This window comes from Ovis aries, chromosome 11 (genome assembly GCF_016772045.2).
Source record: "Ovis aries strain OAR_USU_Benz2616 breed Rambouillet chromosome 11, ARS-UI_Ramb_v3.0, whole genome shotgun sequence".
Taxonomy (NCBI): Eukaryota; Metazoa; Chordata; class Mammalia; order Artiodactyla; family Bovidae; genus Ovis; species Ovis aries.
Window position 1 is genome coordinate 26,097,450 of NC_056064.1, and position 21,756 is coordinate 26,119,205.

The window sequence follows — 21,756 nt, forward strand, 5'->3', positions numbered from 1 at the left end:
CCAATAGAATTAAACTTCTATGAGTACAACAGCCACACGAATCTTGCCCCTTCTGTATACTCAGCACCAAGGCACAATGCCTACCTGATAGTAGGTATTAAACATATTAATGGATAATTAACATTTGTTGAATAAATTACATGAAATGTCAGTTTTAATATAACAGCTAAGGCTATTATTAGAATGCCAACTGTCCTGATTTACCTGGGGCTATCTCCCAAGTGCTAAGAGGACTGAAAGTCCTGTGTCCCAGGACTATCTAGCCTACCATATTAAATATCATTAATGTCAAAAGACAAAGAAATATCTAAATAATGTATTATTCAACTTGTTTTACAATTTCATTCTTAACCCTAACCTCTAAATAGACTTCTATTATACAATCCAACTAGAAATAAAATCAAGATTTATTCAGTAATTAAAATTAACATTGTATATACTACTGAGAAACTTGACAAAAAGTTTTAAGACAGTTTTAGTACGGGGGTTGAGGGAGACTTATAAACTTACCCTCTTTAGCCAAATATAACTCTTTAAATTTTGCTCTCTTTTGATTAAATTCTTGCTCAAGCTGTTGCTTTGCACGTAAAAATTCTGCGTTAATTTTTTCCAATTCTGCCACCCGCTGCTGAAGAGAAACTGAAAAGAAAAATACTAGTTAACAAGTAATAATTTTATTTATAAATTAAGTTACAAGAATTGACTAGTATTGCAGCTGCATATTTCTATAAAGAAACAAGTGGTCAAGCTTCTCCCAAAGATCTACTATATTCCTGGAAATTTTTCAAAAAGGACAATTCTACTCAACTTAATACACATGTTGTGAATGAATCCTGTAAGCTGAAACAGTACATATATGGAGAATCACATAAAGCAAATTTCCCAAAAGAAAGCTTCAAAGTTCCTTTGTATAACTGAGTATGTCCATCCACTTATGAATTTGTTAAATACTGGATTATTTGGGCTGTTTATCCTACAAACAAATCCACTGCCAATCTTGCTAGTTCCTCACTCTCTCACGAGTTATAAGCAAAATCTAAAGGGCACTCTGATTAGCACAGCTATTCTAAACTGAACCGTTCTCCCACTTTCAAGATGGCTCATTATACTGAAATCATAATGAAAGAACCTTTCATATAGAAAGGATACAGAACTGTACATTTTGTATGAACTCTTCATTACTGGGGGATTATCCGGTTTTTAAATTAACTTGATTATGGTATGGCAGGGACTGGGACCCATTTTTACCCATTTTGAGGAGCTCTATAATTTGGCCACAGCTGATTATATAAACACCTATCCTGACCAAACCCTGAGAGTATTTTGGTTCAACCAAGGAGAAGGAAATCCAAACTCTTGGTGGCATCCTTTACCCCAACAGCAACCTAGCCACAAAGCTATGACCCTAATTGCTCCAGGGGATGCTTATCAGTAGTAATTGCTGCTACTACTGCTAAGTCGCTTCAGTCATGTCCAACTCTGTGTGACCCCATAGATGGCAGCGCACCAGGCTCCTCTGTCCCTGGGATTCTCCAGGCAAGAATATTGGAGCAGGTTGCCATTTCCTTCTCCAATGCATGCATGCATGCTAAGCCACTTCAGTTGTGGACTCTCTGCAACCCCATGGACAGCAGCCAACCAGGCTCCTCTGTCCAAGGGATTCTCCAAGCAAGAATACTGGAGTGGGTTGCCATTTCCTTCTCCCAGAAAGGGAGATAATACTACGTGTTATCAGTAGTAACACGTCTGCCTAATTATCTAGGTCAGCAGAGGTCTCAGATCCCTACAACCAGATAACAACAATTTACTAAAATTTTAACCATGATCTGAGATTATCTCTGAAGGCCCTAATACTCCTCTAAACCTATTACTCAATTAAATTGAGCTTATAATTTTATAGCACACAGGAAAAAAAGTCTGGAAAAAATGCAATGATCTGTCTACAAGATATAGGACTACGGCTAATTAATTTCTTCCATGTGCTTATCAAAGTTCTCTACAACTCCTTCAATAATAAATAATTAAAAACAGTATTTATTTGCTCCCATGACATCTTCAGTCAAGCCTCACTACAGATCTAACAGCATCAAAGCAATCCAAGGCAAAAAGAGAAAATGATAGCTGCTTTGAGTTCCCTGTCTTTAAAGGTAAGGAGTTATTTTGAGGAGCAAACATCTAGGATCTTTTCGTCAAAGCAAAGAACGACATCTGATCATGTGAACACGTGTTAACCCTCAGAGAAAAAGAGGAATGGAGAATCCACTGGAAGGGGGAAATGTGTAGTTATTTCATATTTACTTTTGAAATCATGAAAGAAATAAGTTCTCTGTACTATTTACTTGTCTTGGTATTTTTAATTGTCCAGATTCCAATTGTTAAATAAATTAAGCAAATTTTCCACTTCACGTTTTAGTTACAGGTAGCTACTCATTAAAACATGAGTTAGGGAAAAGCAATGGGAAATAAAGAAAGATGATCCTTCTGTTCTTATCACTAAAAACTACACTCCCACCCACTACTACCTTCCACTAAAGTGCGCACACACACACACACACACACACAAAATGTCCGTACTTTCAACATTATATTTAGGAACTGAAGCTAATAAATCAATAAAAACTAAAATACAGCCTTTAAAATTACAGCCGAGAAAGATTAAGTGTGTTTCCAATACTCCCCACCCTGTCCTGGCTCTGACCTACAGTTGAGGCACAGTCCACACCCACAGATCTGGCTGCCTCTCTCCACAACTGAGGACAAATTTCAGTTCCAGCAGTCGTGATCCCCTTGAGGATATACCAAGTAACTAACACTCTTACTTTTTTTTTTAATAAAAAAATTTTTAATCCTCCCTCAAATTTTCTTAAATCCACCTCAACTATTTCCAACATACTACAGTTCTACAACACATAAAAAAGCCCAAACAACTGCTTTTTATAAGAATGCCTCTACAGCTTTATCTGGAAAAATCAATTCACCTTGCATAAAACAACAAGAAAGTTTAAAAACAGGCATCTCTTAAATCATAATGCATGAGCAACCAACCACAACTCAAACTGAAAATAGATCTCATCACACAAAATATTTTTTTTTAACATGGCAACTAGCAGTTCACAATAACTAATTAACAGTTCATGTAAAAACCACTTAGCCTGGCATATAAGAAAAAATGGGTAAATATTAGCTATAAGCTAGTAAGATTTACTGATACTAAATGAATAAGGGAAAACAGCAGACTGATCAACTGGCTTTGACAAACGCCCAGAAGTCACTTCTAGCCTCATGATTCTGACTCAATTCCATGCTTAGACTTCCAGCTCATATCATTCCCTACTACCATGTATCATCCTAGCAACATGCCACCATTAATGCCAACTTCAACAACACTAAGCCTGCTGTAACTCACAGCTGAAAGCTATTAGCATATCAGACTCTGTCAAACATTCCACACATTCTGTATACTGCTACCTTGAGTAATAAAATAAAGGGGGCACACTATGTTATGCAATGACTTCTTTTAATGCTTGATATGCAAAGAGAAAAATTATTACATCATTTATTCAAAATGTCTGCATTGGTGGTATAGTGATGAGCACAGCTGCCTGCCTAAAGTGTCTGAATTAAGCAACAACACAAAAAGAAAAGAATATGGCAAATAAATGAAGGAAAGGTGCAATAATTGTTAGGTATATCTCCTTCCCCAATTTTGACATGAATGTGAAAATATGTAGTAATTTAGAAATATTTTAAAGCCTCAAGCTGGGTCCTACTATTACACTCTAATGGTATACTAAACTTGATGAGACATTATCAATGGGGGGAAAAACACAATCTAGGTTAAACGTTACTACAATCAGAATTTTTTTTGTTTAAAAACATTTAGGATCCAGGAAAACACCTATTTCAAGCAAAAAAAAAAAAAAAAAATGCATAACTCCAGTGGAACAAAAGAATCTGAACAGTTCCTGAAACTCAGAAGTCTTAACCTGTATATCACTGACTTTAAAGTGAAACTATTAAGTATTGTAGCTATGTACATCCATCCAATGGAATAACATTGTCAGAAAAATTATATTAAAAGATTAAGACATAAAATTATATTGAAATATCACATAATACAATCTATGGAAATATACATATATAAGACTGGTAAGAATAGGCCAAATTATATTCAGAGCAGTTCTCTCTCTGAATCAAAGCTAATCAAAAGGATAAATTACACTTGATTGTATTTATATTAAAAAGTAGTAAGGTGCTTCATTTTTTTAAGTTTCAGTGATTATAATTTTGTCCTATTGCTCCATCTCAATTTCTCTGCTCCTAAAAAGTACACATAACTTACTTCAATGGTCTTAAAATATTTTAACACAGTAAAGAGTCAATTTTTAAAACTACACGTATATTTTCCCACGTATATATTATTTAGCAAAATAATTTGCTAAAATTTTTTAAAATGTGCTAAAAACAAAAATCTTTTGTTTCAGAAGTGGCCTGTCAGCTGGCAAATGACCTGTACTCTGAAAACTCTTCCCTGTACTCGGAAAACTCTGTCCAGCCTTTTAAAGGATTACTAAAAATTATTATTATTTGCAGTAAATACACCCACTGAATGATGCCTTGTTTAGGAAATATTCAGTAAATCCACAATTACTTGCCTCAGTAAGGAAGGGGAAGGAGAAGGGAAAGTAAAGCAGTCTACAATAACATTACCAGTCACCTGACAGCATTAGAGCAAACAGATACAGCACTTGGGAATAATTTTTTCCATAATACTAAAAGATAAACATAAACTCTTTAGTATAATATAAAGCCTGTCATCTCATTTTATATAATCGTCCAAAATCTGACTCTAACAACTTTAAGATACAGCAGCCTTTCTCCCTGTCCATTTACTCAGATGAACCATTTCTAAAACAAAAGAACATCTGGTGATGAAGTTTACACAGAACATCTTTTTAGTCTTCCTTATGTGAAGCAAAATGAAAACCCGTATTTTCTTTTACTCTATTCTTTTTTTAAAACTCTCTTAAATAATTAGGTGCTATAGTATTTCAGATAAAAGATAACACTTTTTAAATGATGGGTTTCAAATAAGAAAGTCAATTATTTCTCATGTAAAAATTAGGTGTTTATGCAAATGACTTGAAAATGTTGTCATAAATCCACGAAAAATATTAAATGAAAACAACTGGCACCAAATTTTAATTCAGGTAGATAATGATATAGTGAAAAATTAAGAAGAGAGTCTTCAAAAGGGCAAAAGTAGAATTAAGGATGGAAAAAACTGTTGTGGGGAATGGGTGGCAGGGGTGACAAGAACAGCGGTGAGAAGAATCAAAAACAGAACATTTTCTAATTTTCAACCTCCCTAGAGATGTTAATGATCAAAATTAATTAATTAACCTCTAGGCATTTGCAGTGTGGAATTTTATGGGTCCAATTTTTAGTTTACATTATTGAGTGGGAATAACAACTAGATAATAGTGTTATAAGGATTGTATCAAGAAGGCGATGGCACCCCACTCCAGTACTCTTGCCTGGAAAATCCCATGGACGGAGGAGCCTGGTGGGCTGAAGTCCATGGGGTCGTGAAGAGTCAGACACCACTGAGCGACTTCCCTTTCACTTTTCACTTTCATGCATTGGAGAAGGAAATGGCAACCCACTCCAGTGTTCTTGCCTGGAGAATCCCACGGACGGGGGAGCCTGATGGGCTGCCGTCAATGGGGTCACACAGAGTCGGACATGACTGAAGTGACTTAGCAAAAGATTGTATGGATTACCATAATCCAATGTATTTCAAACTGAATGTCAATCCATTAGTAAGCTGTTACATCAATTTAGTGATTAGCAATCTGCCATTTAAAGTTAATAATAAAATATAATAGGAAATACCAGCAACACATTTAATATGGGTATATGTTATTTCATGATTGGGTTGCACTGGAGAAAGTGCTTCTTACAGTGGACAGAGGTCAAAATAGTTTGAAACACCAATTCCTAATTCATGCAGGAATCCATTCCTATAACAGACATGTGATCACATGGCTTACACATAAACATAAAGCTAACAACTCAGTTCACTGCCTTATGGGGCAGCCAATTCCACCATTAAGAGATTTAGATTATCCTCCCCGCTTTACTTGAACTGACCACCTGTTAAAAATATCTATTTTTACTAAAAGAATTTTAAATCATCTTCCTTAGAAATCTTAGTTTTGCCCTACAGAATCAGTGAGGAAAATTTCTGTTATCTGACATCTCACACTTGCCCTCTCCTTTCTCCAGATGGAACATCTCTTCACCATTTAATAATGTCTAAACTCTTCATGATCTCAGTTGCTCTCTTTGCACACTACAGTTAGTCAAAAATCTACATAAAACAGGACACACTAACCCTAACACAATACCAGCTTAGTAGAAACATTGTATCTGGGGGCTATACTCTTAATAACATACTATAAATTTACCCTAGCTTTTACTGGCTGTGATCTCACATTGTCATTGCTGGCCAAATAAAGATAACTTCAAAAATAAGCTGACTATGCATAATATCTTATATAAAATGGATAGCCAACAAAGACCTACTGTATAGCACAGGGAACTATACGTAACATTTTGTAATAACCTATAAGGGAAAAGAATCTGAAAAGAGTACATACACACACAAGCAAATATATACAACTGAATCACTGTGTTGTACACCTGAAACTAACACAACATTGTAAATCAACAATACTTCAATTTTTTAAAAAAGCTAACTATATGGTTGAAATAAACTATGGACATTTTTGAATACTGGTCAAGATATACAATATAGTTCAACCACCATTACATGTATTTTACCAGATTTTTTAGTCACCTTAATTTCTGATTACACATAGCCCAATTACCGTAACTGTCAAAAGCTCATGTTCAACAACTGATATAACTATGCGTGGATAAAAATGGATACCATCTTATTCAATTTGTACAAATTGGTATTATTCTACTTCGAGTATTTCAAATACCAAATGCCAAGCCAGATGAAAAAGCGTGACTCTCACTGGACTTTTTGAAAAGCAGATATATTTTCTAACTATTTGGATATTTAAATATTTTAGAGTCCCACTTATAAGACAAATAAAGCAATTCAAAACTTATATATCTTAAGCTTAAAACTCAAAGAAGGCTTACTTAAGAAAAGGCCAAAAGAATTCAGCTTTCTGCCTATAACTCTACTGGCATTCATAAGTAGAGCCACATCATGCCACTTTAGGACCTAGCTTGGAACTCTGAGAATTCACTATCAGTGAAGTTGAATTTAATCCTTATTTTGTTTGACCATGTGTCAGTAAGGTTGCTATTGAGAATGCAAATTAGTACAACCACTTTGGGAAACAGTTCCTTACAGATGCACACCTACCATATGATACAGCAATCCTACAAATGAAAACGTATTTCCACACAAAGATTTGCATACAAGTGCTCACCGAAGCTTTGATAATACTTACAAAACTACTTTGGCTTATGATAACCAAAAATTGGAAATAAACCAAAATGCCCACTATAAATGGACAAATAACAGTGTATTCATACAATGAAATATTAGACAGCAACAAAAAGAAATACATTACTAATTCACACAATCTAGATAAATCTCAAGATTATCGTTTAAGTGAAAGAAATCAGACACAAAAAGTATGATCCCACTTATATAAAATTCTAGAAAAGGCAAAACTATGATGACAGAAAGTAGAGAAGCACTTGTCCAGAGGAGTTTAACCACAAAGTGTCATGAAAGAACTTTTTGGGGTAAAACATTCTATTAACACAATTATGGTGATGGTTACAAACTATGTATGTTTGAAAACTCATGAATCTATATACTTAAACCTAGTAAATTTTAGCATAAACTGTTTTTTGATCAGCTCTACTGTGGTATGAATTTTAAAAAGTACAAGAATAAATTAGTGCTTGGTAGCATTAAGTGCTATCCTATTAGTGCTTCATAGCATAAGTGCTCTCCTCTTCAGGCCAGTTTTATTATCTTCATAGCACTTATCACTATCTGAAACTATTTCCCTAAATATCTGAATGTTTAAATACTGTTCCGTACTAGAGGAGACCCTCAGTGAAAACTGAGACTGTATGTATCCTGCTCATTGTTACATGTTACATTTTTAACACCTTGAACTGTGGCTGACACATGGAAGGCATTCAATAAACATTTACTAAATAAATAAGTAAACAAAAAAGATAAGCAGGAATAACTAAAACCCATTGATGAAGAGGGGCATAAGTCAGGGTTTTAAAAGACAGCAAGGATTTGAAGAAACAAAGGAAAGAAGAGTCTTCAACTGCAATGGAAATGAGACAGTAATGTATATCTGTCCAGGAGTCAGCAAACATCTCTGACAGGTAAAACTGCAACTTCCCCAACTTTGCATACAAGTCCCAATGAGTCACTCCTTGGCTTTCCAAGGTAGCCATGGGGCTTCCCTGGTAACTCAGTTGGTAAAGAATCTGCCTGCAATGTAGGAAACCCTGGTTTGATTCCTGGGTCAGAGGACGAGAAGGGATAGGCTACCCACTCCAGTATTCTTGGGCTTCCCTTGTGGCTCAGCTGGTAAAGAATCTGCCTGCAATGCGGGAGACCTGGGTTCGATCCCTGGGTTGGGGAGATCCCCTGGAGAGGAGAAAGACTCCAGTATTCTGGCCTGGAGAAGTCCATAGACTATACAGTCCATGGGATCACAAACAGTCTTGACATGACCGAGCAACTTTCACTTTCCAGCCACCAAACACATGAAATGTGGCCATCTGAATTATATGTTAAATATGAAACATATACAGAATTTTGAAGACTTCAGTACAAAAACATTTTACTATCTCATTAATACTTTCTATCACATGTAGAAATTATAACATCTGGAATATACTGGATAGAGTATTAAAATTGATTTCACAGAAAGTTATACACACATGTTCAGAGAAGCATTATTCATAACAGCTAAAGAAAGGAAACTCAAATGTTCATCAATTGATGACTGGATAAGCAAAATTTGGTATATTTATACAACAGAATACTATATATCCAAAAAGGAATGAAGTACTAACAAGTTACAAGATGGATGAGCCTTGAAAACATTAAGTTAAAAAAGCCAGACACCAAAGGCTACCTATTGTACGATTCCATTTATATTCATAGAGACTAAAATATTAGTGGTTGCCAGCAGTTGGGGACGGAGAAGGCGATGGCACCTCACTCCAGTACTCTTGCCTGGAAAATCCCATGGATGGAGGAGCCTGGTATGCTGCAGTCCATGGGGTCGCGAAGAGTCAGACAAGAGTGAGCAACTTTACTTTCACTTTTCAAGCATTGGAAAAGGAAATGGCAACCCACTCCAGTGTTCTTGCCTGGAGAATCCCAGGGACGGGGGAGCCTGGTGGGCTGCCTTCTATGGGGTCACACAGAGTCGGACACGACTGAAGTGACTTAGCAGCAGCAGTTTGAGAAGGAGGAATGGAATGGGGAATGACTGTTAACGGTCAGGGTATTCTTTGGAGGATGAGGAACATATTTCGAAATTAGTGGTGATGGATGCACAGCTCTGCAGACATTCTAAACACCACTGAATTGTAGGTTCTAAAGGGGTGAAGTTGATGATGTATGAATTGAATCTCAAATAAAGCTGTTAATAAAATTAATCTCAATAAAATTAATTTCACCTATTTAGAAGTGTTCATTTCGGTTTGATTTTTTTAATCTTTCAATGTGGCTGCCAGACGCAACTGAAGTGACCTAGTACAGCACAGTACAATGTGGCTGCCAGAAAAAAATTTACACTCTTTGGCTCATATTACATCTCTGTTGGACAGCATTGTTCTAGAGAGCTTACGGGGGAGGGAGATACTTTGATATTTTGAGTTCTCATTTTGAGTTCTCTATTTGTCTGACACTCTGTTTTTCCCAATTTGCCAGCCTACTTCAAGTATCACCATACTTTACAGCCAACTGAGACACTAAGATCAGTCATCTTAAAACCCAAGATCCCCTTTTCCCCTGCGCTTTCCAGTAGCACAATGTCACTCTACTACAGTGTGCAGACTATGTGGTCTAATGAGATAAGGAGTTTGTACAAGAATGTAAAATCAACTAGGACACTGAGCACGTTTCCAGGGTTCCTTGAGAAAAAATGACTGATTCTAGGTCTGGGGCAGAAGTATAAATGATAAACCTGGAACACCTTGGCACCTATTGCAATTTTATCAAAGGATTTCCCTTTCTAACAAAGGAGTCAACTTAGAGGATTCAATGGCCAACAATGAGATAATCTGAACATCAGTGTGGTAGGCTGAACCAACCCTTCCCCTCAAATACTAATTTCCTGATCACCAATCCAGTAAATATTATCTTATATAGTAAATGATATAATTAAGGATCTTGAGAAAAGTAGTTTATCCTGGACTATAATGTACCCATAAAACCATTCCTCCACCATTCCAGATCAAGGGGCATTATACCTACTCACACATACAATTCACAGCAGATAACTCTTAAGAAAAAATTTAATTACTTTTGGTTAACAATCCCTTTAATATAAAATGCAAATTTACTCAGAATAGTCTGAAGATTTTCTTTTTATTCATTTTAACTGGAGGCTAATCACTTTACAATATTGTGGTGGTTTCTGCCACACATTCACATGAATCAACCACAGGTGTACATATGTCCCCCATCCCACCTCCCTCCCCACCCCACCCCTCTGGGCTGTCCCACAGCACTGGCGTTCAGTGCCCTGCTTCATGCTTCAAACTCACACTGGTCATGTATTTTACATATGGTAATCTACATGTTTCAATGCTATTCTCTCAAATCATCCCACCCCCGCCTTCTCCCAGAGTCCAAAAGTCTGTTCTTTGCATCTCTCTTTTGCTGTCTTGCATATAGGGTCATCATTACCATCTTTCTAAATTCCATATATATGCATTTATATACTGTATTGGTGTTTCTCTGACTTACTTCACTCTGCATAATAGGCTCCAGTTTCATCCACCTCATTAGAACTGACTCGTGAGTTCTTTTTTATAGCTGAATAATATTCCATTGCATTTATGTACCACAACTTCTTTATCCATTCATCTGCCAATCAACATCTAGGTTGCTTCTGGGCCCTAGCTATTGTAAACAGTGCTGCAGTGAACCCTGGGGTACACATGTCTCTTTCAATTCTGGTTGCCTCAGTGTGCATGTCCCGCAGCGGGATTGCTGGGTCATAAGGCAGTTCTATTTCTAGTTCTTTAAGGACTCTCCACACTGTTCTCCATAGTGGCTGTACTAGTTTGCATTCCCACCAACAGTGTAAGAGGGGTCCCTTTTCTCCACACCCTCTCCAGCATTTTTTTGTAGACTTTTTGATGCCAACATTTCTGACCAGCATGAGATTGTACCTCATTGTGGTTTTGACTTGCATTTCTCTGATAAGTGATGTTGAGCATCTTTTCATGTGTTTGTTAGCCATCTCATGTCTTCTTTGGAGAAATGTCTGTTTAGTTCTTTGGCCCATTTTTTAATTGTGTTGTTTATTTTTCTGGTATTGAGCTGCATGAGATGCTTGTATATTTTGGAGATTAATTCTTCATCAGTTGTTTCATTTGCTATTATTTTCCCGCATTCTGAAGGCTGCCTTTTCACCATGCATATAGTTTCCTTCCTTGTGTAAAAGCTTTTAAGTTTAATTAGGTCCCATTTGTTAACTTTTGTTTTCATTTCCATTACTCTGGGAGGTGGGTCATAGAGGATCTGGCTGTGATTTATGTCAGAGAGTGTTCTACATGTTTTCCTCTCAGAGTTTTATAATTTCTGGTCTTACATTTAGATCTTTAATCCATTTTGAGTTTATTTTTGTGTATGGTGTTAGAAAGTGTTCTAGTGTCATTCTTTTACAGGTGGTTGACCAGTTTTCCCAGCACCATTTGTTAAAAAGATTGTCTTTTCTACATTGTGTATTTTTGCCTCCTTTGTCAAAAATAAGGTGTCCATAGGTGCCTGGGTTTATCTCTGGGCTTTCTATTTTGTTTCATTGATCTATATTTCTGTCTTTGTGCCAGTACCACATTGTCTTGATGAAGATATTTTTCTTTTAATCATTTACAGGGGGGAAAAATATCAAGCCTAACACAACATATGATACCTCTTAGAATCATGTTTGATTATACTATAAAAAAATCAAATCCCCTATGTACACACTGTCCTTCATTATAACACAGAAAACCTAAAATGTAGATGTAATTTCTTATCTCTCTACACTTGTTTATAGAAGGACTACAAGATAACTACACAGCTAACATTAGTAGTTACTTATCACAAGAAAAGTTCTTCATAAATAAATAATAAAAACACAAGCATTTTATTCATAAGGAAAGTTAAATGCATTATTTATGAGCTTTTTGGAAATATCAAGGTCATACATTGAAAGGGATCAGAATTTTGATAAATAGTTATCCTAAGTGTGGAGAAAGAAGATTAATTATATATCCCTGAGGAGACATGAGAAATCAACAGGCAAAAATATTTCCAGGAGAGAGTGCTGATATTATTGGGGTTGTTGCAGGGTCTCAAAGTTAGAAAAAATTAAATAATGGAAGCTAACAATTAAGTATCCACTACCTATCAGGTATCATATAGAAAGCAGTAAAGCATAATAATTGAAAGCACAGGCTTTGGAATTAATTTTTGAATCCCAGCTCTGCCACTTATAAACTGGTTCCTTCTCTTTACCTGTAAAAATGAAGACTAGATTACTACTACATAATCTATATACAGCTTAAAGAGTATTAGGCAAGTTATTTTATACACTGGCTCATTAAATTTTCAAAACCAACCATAAAGTAGGCATACCATCCCCAGTTATAGGTGAAGAAACATTCTGAGAAATTAAGGAAAATGCCTACTGTTGCACAGTTAATAAAAGGCAGAGCTGGGTTCAAACACCAATCTGTCAAGGCGTAGAAAGTTTCCCTGTGATTGTTAAGTATTTCATAGAGATTAATATAGGCGATCCATGCATCACATGAGTTATAAACAAGTATAATACCACCTTCTAGGGTGGCTCTTTTATTTAGTCACACTGTTAATTTACATGTTGAAACATATATACTGAGTCATTTTCCTTTACAGTAAGGGCATTATACTGTTAGGATTTTGGGTTTTTTTAAGTTATTTGTGTAACTTTATATCAGAATGGTAAAGACACAATCTAAAGCATTTTATTATAAACCAGCGGTTCTCAACTGGAAGTGCTTTTGCTCCCCAGAGGACATTTGGCAATGTCTGGAGATATTCCTGGTTGTCATAACCAAGGGCTAAGGGTACTGGTATTCAGTGGTTAGAGGTCAAAGAGGCTGCTTAACATCCTACAATGTAAAGGACAGTCATACACAACAAAGAATAATCCAGCCTAAAATGTCAATAGTGGTAAAGGTGAGAAATCTGTTATAAACTGATAGGGAGGGTTGAGAATTTCAGATACAAGTGACAGACCAGAAGACGGGTAGAAAGTCTCTCTCCAAAGGAAACCATAAACAAAACAAAAAGACAATCTACAGAATGGGAGAAAATATTTGCAAAGGATATGACCGACAAGAGCTTAATTTCCAAAATATAACAACAGTCCATACAAGTCAACAACAAAACACCCAATCAAAAAAATGGTCTGAAGAACTAAATAGATATTTCTCCAAAGACGACATACAGCCGGCCAAAAGGCACATGAAAAGAACCTCAACATCACTAATTATTAGAGATATGCAAATCAAAATTACAATGAGGTACCACCGCACACTGGTCAGATGGTCATCATTAAAAAGTCTACAAATAACAAAAGCTGGAAAGGGTGCGGAGAAAAGGAAACCCTCCTACACTAGCGATGAGAATATAAGTTGGTGCAGCCACTATGGAAAAACAGTATGGAGATTCCTCAAGAAACTAGAGTTGCCATATGATCTAGCAATCCCTTTCTTGGGCATATATCCAAACAAGACTACAAATCAAAAAGATACATGCACCCTGATGTTCAAAGCAGCACTATTTACAATACCCAAGACATAGAAATAACCTAAATGTCCACTGACAGATGAATTGATAAAGATGATGTGGTATATATATCCAATGGAATTCTACTCAGTCATAAAAAAGTATGAAATGCCTTTTGCAGCAATATGGATGGCCTAGGGATTATCATGCTAAGTGATGTAAGTCAAAGACATATTATGATACCACTTATACGTGGAATCTAAAATATGACACAAATGAACTTATCCACAAAACAGAAACAGACTCACAGACAGAGAACAGACTTGTGGTTGCCAAGGGGGGATGAATTGGGAGTTTGGGGTTAGCAGATGCAAATTATTTATTATATACAGAATTGATAAACAATGTCCTACTGTATAGGATAAGGAACTATACTCAATATCCTGTTATAAACCAGAATGGACATGAATATATATATATATATATATATATCTGAATCACTTTGCTATATAGCACAAATTAACACCATATTATAAATCAATTATACTTCATTTTTTTTTTAAGTCCATTCTAATCCTAAAATGCTGTCTCCTTACCATACCTGATTAAAGCAAATCCATGATATATTTCAGGACAGACGACTAGGCAGTAATCAACAGCAAGTCTTAAAATTTTGTATACTTTTCAACCAAGCAATTTCACTACCAAGTATATACCCTAAGAAGTAATGATGATGAATATACAGATTTCGTTACAAGAATGTTACTTCTTTAAAGCATTTATTTCAAAACATTAGAATTTCAAAAGTTAGAAATAAGCAAATGCCTAACAAAAGAAAAGCGACCCCCAAACAAGTTTCAAGATGAAACTTGAAAGAGACCATAACAAATTCTAACAAATCTACAGGGAATAAAAAGCATGTCCTATGTTATTTAAATTGTCTTCGGCATAGTAAAAGATGGAATGCTTCCCTATTTTACTAGGCTAGTATAACCAAGGTACCAAAACCCAAGGTAGTACCAAAATGGAAAACTATAGGCCAATCTCAGTTATTAATTTTTTTCAAATTAAAAAAAGACATTAAAATTCTAGATGGCAACCCACTCCAGTATTCTTGCCTAGAGAATCCCAGGGAGGGGGAGCCTGGTGGGCTGCCGTCTATGGGGTCGCAGAGTCAGACACAACTGAAGCGACTTAGCAGCAGCAGATACATACTAGAACAACCCATCACAACCAAGTTGAGTTAATCTCAACAAACTGTCCCAACATTAGGAAACCAATTAATCAATTTTGTTACAGATCAAAAAGACCTGAAATAATCTCAATGAATTACAAAGGAAAAAAGTAAAGCAATGAAAGAGGAAAACAGCTCTGAGAAACAAATAATGTCCAATAAAAGGATGATCCACATACCTAAAACAGAGAACCCAACAAATGGAAGAAAATATTAAAAGAAAAGCGAAAATATTCAAAGATTTAAAAGAACAAGTATTTCCAAAAGGAAATCAGAACTGAATAAGCAACAAAAAATAATAAAGATGTGAGCAAACAGGCTGACACAGAAAGAAAATAGAAGGAATTTGGATCTTGGACATCCTTGAACAATTTAACCAGCCTTGGAATGCTTTACTTCTAAACTTGTCATACACAAAAAAATCAACCCTTGAGTCACTTGGGACTGGATTTCCAATTGTTGTGGGGGAGATGTATTCCTGACACAGAAGAATACATCAAAATGTATATATATATCCAAAGTATCAAAATTTACATGCACGTAAAATTTGAACCTTTGAACAACTAATAAGGATTAAGGTAAGTATTTGTATAAATATTTAGAGACATATGTAGCAGGATGTTTACAACAGTGTTAACTGTAGTAGAAAATAATTAATAAATATATACCGAGACACCTAATTAATATTATGGAATCCATGCAATGGAATACCATGCAGTCATTAAAAATAAAATTTGTTACTTGAGTGGGAACAACATCCTATATAAGTATTAGAATTTTCAGGAGTTTTTTCATACATTATGCATATTAAAACTGAAAAGATAATAAGCCAACAAGTGAATGGATATTATCTTTGGCTAATCTTTTTTTCTTTATGCTTCTCTACATTTTCTGAATTGCTTGCAGCAGGCAATATTAATTTTATCTAAAATTCCTAACCTGACAGTTCATATAGAAACAACTCAGAACATTCATATGATACAAAAGAAAATGGCCAACAATTTAGGAAAAAACAAAAATGAAAAAAGTATAAGCGGATATCTGACACTGAGATAAAGCAAGTCTTTGAAAGTACTGAAGAATTATCAAGTTTGTTCAAGAGAATCCTTAGGCTTCTCTATACCATACATTAGCAATAAGAGAAAGAATAAACTCTAAAAGTATCTGTAACAAATAAATGACAAAGGCCAATGTCCATGAAAGATATTTATAAATTAATAAGAAAATGACAAAGGACACAAAGAAAACAAGTGGTCAATACATTTTTAAAGCCTAATCATACCCATCAAAACAGTATCTTATTGCTGTTTTAAGTTGCATTTAGTAACTTAAAACAGCAATAGCATTTGTCTATGCTATTGGTAATAAAAATTTTAATCTATACTTAATGTTAACAGGAATGAGGTTACACTAAAAGACATCAGTACTAATGGGAGAAATGTAAACTAGAATAAGACAGATGTCTAAGGATGTCTCCTATAGAGTTTTTTATTATTTACTAACAGCAAGATCTTACAAATAATTAGAGGCAGAAACAGGAAAATGAATTATGATATACTTACAGACTTTTAATATAAATTTATTTATTTTAATTGGAGGCTAATTACTTTACAATATTGTATTGGTTTTGCCATACATCAACATGAATCCGCCATGGGTGTAAATTTTATATCATAATTAAAAATAGAGGGACTCCCCTGGTTGTCTAGTGCTTAAGACTCTAAGCTCCCAATGCTGGGGGCCCAGGGTTCCATCCCTGGCCAGGACACTAGATGCCACATGCCACAACTAAAGAGTTCACATGTGGCAACTAAAGATTCCTCGTGCAGCTGAAGATCGAAGATCCTACATGCTGCAACTCAGACCCAGCACAGCCAAGTAAATAATTAAAAAAAAAAATACAAAACTACATGTGCAGTATGTTCTACTGCTTAAAAATTGTATTTGTTGATATAAAACATGGCCAGAAATACACTAAAATGACAAAATATCCCAAAGCATACAAGTAATAAGTCCAGTTTTCTTTAAACTTTCTTTGTTATTTTATGGCAGGAAAAAAAAAAAAACACAACACCTTGGTGTTTTAATTTTACCCTCTTTTTAATGATGAGAGTTCACTTAACTAAACCTAAGGAAGGAATAGTGGGTGGAATGAAAACAGTCATGAAGCCTGAGCAATTTACTAAACTTTCACTTCCTCAACTGTGAAATAGGGAGAATACCAACCTTAAAGAATTTAGAAATTTGAATAATTAATGCACTTAAAGTGCCTTAAGGGAGTATGGTGCTAGACAATGTGATCACTCCAACTTTCATCTGAATGAACAGATACCTAGGAAGAGTTCAGGAAAATTCTAGAAGGTTCTTGGCTCTTTAAAACATTAAAACACTAGAAAGTAGGGGAAAAGTCATTGTAACTATGTGGTGTAACACCAGAAAAGATAAATCAAAAAACAAAACACTATTCAGAAATGGGCTCAAGTATTTCTGGATATTTAGCATGTAATAGTGTGACATGTCTAAATCAATGGAGAAAAATCACTACATGTGCTATCCGGCTAGCCATTTGAAATAAATTCTAATAAAAGCTGGATTCCTATCTCAGTGCCTACATCAAAATAAATTCCAAAGTGATGTAACATTTAAAAGTAAATACTAGAGACTTCTCTAGTGGTCCAGTGATTAAGAATCCACCTTGCAAAGAAGGGGACTCAGAGTCTGATCCCTGGTAGGGGAATTAAGTTCCCACATGCTACAGCCAACTATAAGCCCAGGCGCTGCAACTACTGAGCCCACAAGCCACAACTAAAGATCTCACATGACACAACGAAGACCTGACGCAGCAAATAAAAATATTTCTTTTAAAAAAGTAAATACTAGAAGATAACATAGACAAAGGAAATCTAGAGGCCACTAAGGAAAACACAGGATGGACAGGGAAGCCTGGCGTGCTGCGGTCCATGGTGTTGAAGAGTCAGACACGACTCAGTGACTGAACTGAAGGAAAACACTGATAAGTCACACAAAGTTAAAATATTTCCATATGCCAAAACATCTCAAAATAAATATACAAAATGGGGGAAATTTTTGCTACACACATGATAATGAGGTCAACTTCCCCAATATGCAAAGAATTTGTTAAATTCAGGAGCTATAAACTCTCATATGGCTTCCAGGTGGCTCATGGTAAATAATCTGCCTGCGATGCAGGAGATCTGGGTCCGATCCTTGGGTCTGGAAGATCCCCTGGGAAAGGAGACGGCAACCCACTCCAGTATTCTTGTCTGGGAAATTCCATGGACAGAGGAGTCTGGCAGGCTACAGTCCACGGGGTCACAGTCGGACAGAACTTAGTGACTGAACAACAAGCTCTCTTATACCCTGACAGTGAGCCTGTAAACTGTCAAACCTTTTTCAGAGAGAACTTGACATTCCCCATTAAATCTTTAAACATTCATCCTTTGACTCAGTAATTTTGGTTCAAGCAATCTGTGACACAAAAATACTCACGTGAGTGTGTGAAGACAGGTACAAGGATATTCGCTGAAGTTTTATTGTAATGGCATGAATCTTTATCAATGAGGACTTACTTTAAAAAATTACAGTGCATCTATATTGTTGTTCAGTTGCCCAGTCCTGTCCGACTTTTTGGACCCCATGGACTGCAACAGCTATATTATGCAGCCACAAAATTGATCTATTTCAAATATAGTAACATTATCTATATCAAAAACAAAGTAAAGAAAAAGAGAGTTGAGAGAAGTATATACACTATGACTCCTCTTTTAAATCATCAGAATATACATTTCTTTAAAAAAAAAAAGAAAAATATATACCAGATCTTTAACAGTGTTTACCTCTGTGAGGCAAGTTTATGAGCTTATATGGACTTTTCCATTCATATTATACATTTACAAATTTTTACAAGCAATTTTTTTATTTCTGATGCAAAAAAATATTTTTAAGAAATTTAAAATCACATACATGCAAAGACAAGCACAATAAAGGACAGAAATGGTATGGACCTAACAGATGCAGAAGATATTAAGAAGAGGTGGCAAGAATACAGAGAAGAATACACAAAAAAAGATCTTAATGACCTAGATAACCATGATGGTGTCATCATTCACATGGAGCCAGACATCCTGGAGTGTGAAGTCAAGTAGGCCTTAGGAAGAATCATTATGAATAAAGCTAGTGGAGGTGATGGAAGTCCAGCTAAGCTATTTCAAAAAGATGCTGCTGTTAAAGTGCTGCCCTCAATATGCCAGCAAATTTGGAAAACTGAGCAGTGGCCACAGGACTAGAAAAGTTCAGTTTACATTCCAATCCCAAAGAAGGGCAATGCCAAAAAGAATGTTCAAACTACTGCACAATTGCACTGATTTCACATGCTAGCAAAGTAATGCTCAAATCCTCCAAGTCAGGCTTCAACAGTATGTGAACTGAGAACTTCCAAATGTACAAAAGGATTTACAAAAGGCAGAGGAATCAGAGACCAAATTACAAATATCCGCTGGATCACAGAAAAAGCTACAGAACTCCAGAAAAACATATACATTTGCTTCATTGACTAGGCTAAAGCCTTTCAACGTGCAGACCACAACAAACTGGAAAATTCTTAAAGAGATGGGAATACCAGACCACCTTAGCTGCCTTCTGCAAAACCTTTATGTGGGTCAAGAGGCAACAGTTAGAACCCAACATTGAACAGACTGGTTCAAAATCAGGAAAGGAGTATGTCAAGGCTGTATACTGTCACCCTGTTTGTTTAACTTATATGCATAGTATATCATACAAAATGCCAGGCTGGATGAAGCACAAGCTGGAATCAAGACTATAGGGAGAAATATCAATAACCTCAGATACGTAGATGACACCACCCTTATGGCAGAAAGTGAAGAGGAATTAAAGGGCCTCTTGGTAAAGGTGAAAGAGGAGAGTGAAAACCCTAGCTTAAAACAACATTCAAAAAATGAAGGTCATGGCATCTGGTCCCATCACTTCATGGAAAATAGATGGGGAAACAATGGAAACAGTGACAGACTATAAGCTCCAAAATCACCGTGGACAGTGACTATAGCCATGAAATTAAAAGACACTTGCTCCTTGGAAGAAAAGCTGTAACAAACCTAGACAGTGTATTAAAAAACAGAGACATTACTTTGCCTACAAAGGTCTATAGAGTCAAAGCTACGGTTTTTCCAGTAGTCATGTTCAGATGTGAGAACTGGACAATAAAAACGGCTGAACACCAAAGAATTGATGCTTTCGAACCACAGTGAGGGAGAAGACCCTTGAGAGTACCTTGGATAGCAGGAAGATCTAACCAGTCAATCCTAAAGGATATCAACCCTGAATATTCATTGGAAGGACTGATGCTGAAGCTGAAGCTCCAATACTCTGGCCACCTGATGCGAAGAACTGACTCCGTTGAAAAAATCCTGATGCTGGGAAAGATAGAAAGCAGGAGAAGGGGACAACAGAGGATGGGACAGATGGTTGGATGGCATCACTGACTCAATGGACATGAGTTTGAGCAAACTTTGTGAGATGATGACGGTCAGGGAAGCCTGGCATGCTACAGTCCATGGGGTCTCAAAGAGTTGGACACAACTGTGTGACTGAACAACAACAACATGAAAGAATAAACAAATACATAAATGGAACAGAAACAGTGAGCCCAGAAGTAGACAGATTCACACAAATATAGATGACTGAAAAACGCAATTCAATGAAGAAACAGCCTTTTCAACAAATGATGGTGCTGGAACGACTGAATATCCACATGCAAAAATAAAGAAAAAAGAATTTAGAAACAGACCGTACACCCTTAACAAAAAATAACTCAAAATGAGTCACAGACCTAAATGTAAAATGCAAAACTATAAAACTCCTGGAGCAAAACATAGGGGAAAATCTAGATGACAATGACTTTTTAGATAGAGCACCAAACGAACAACCCATGAAAGAAATAATTATAAGTTGGGTTTCATTAAATTTAAAACTTCTGCTTGTGAAAGACACTGCCAAGGGAATAAGACAAGCCACAGATCTGGAGAAAATACTTGCAAAAGACATATCTGATAAAGTCCTGTGATCCAAAATATACAAAGCCCTCTTAAAGCTAAACAATAAGAAAATTAACAATCTCTTAAAAGTTATGCAAAAATTCCGAACAGACACCTCACGAAAGAAGATATACAAACAGTAGTAAGTTCAACATCATGTGTCTTTCAGTAACTGCAAATTAAAACAATTAAAGATACCACCACAAATCTACTAGAATGGCTAAAATCAAAAACACAGACACTTGCTGAACAAACGCTAGAAAAAGTGGAACAAGAATTCTCATTTATGGCTGGTGGGAATGCAAAATGGTACACCCACTTCAACATACTCTCCCCATATGATCCTGCAATCACACTCCTTAATATTTAGCCAAACGAGTGGAAAACTTACATCTGCACAAAAACCTGCTTTACAGAAGTTTTATTGGTAACTG

The 21,756-nt window shown here is 35.9% G+C and overlaps 1 protein-coding gene across 11 annotated transcripts in view; it reads right to left on the minus strand.

Moving 5' to 3' along the window:
* Positions 1-21,756, minus strand: part of RABEP1 (rabaptin, RAB GTPase binding effector protein 1) — a 92,097-nt gene that overhangs the window by 63,422 nt on the left and 6,919 nt on the right. For 8 of the 11 annotated variants that reach the window (XM_060395358.1, XM_060395355.1, XM_042255571.1 and 5 more), the window contains one exon: positions 511-639. The exons of 1 other annotated variant lie outside the window; for it this stretch is intronic. In XM_060395358.1, coding sequence (XP_060251341.1) covers positions 511-639 — 129 coding nt within the window. Of the gene's footprint in view, positions 1-510; positions 640-21,756 lie in introns of those variants that run through there. 2 more of the 11 variants (XM_060395354.1, XM_060395353.1) reach the window with 1 other exon arrangement.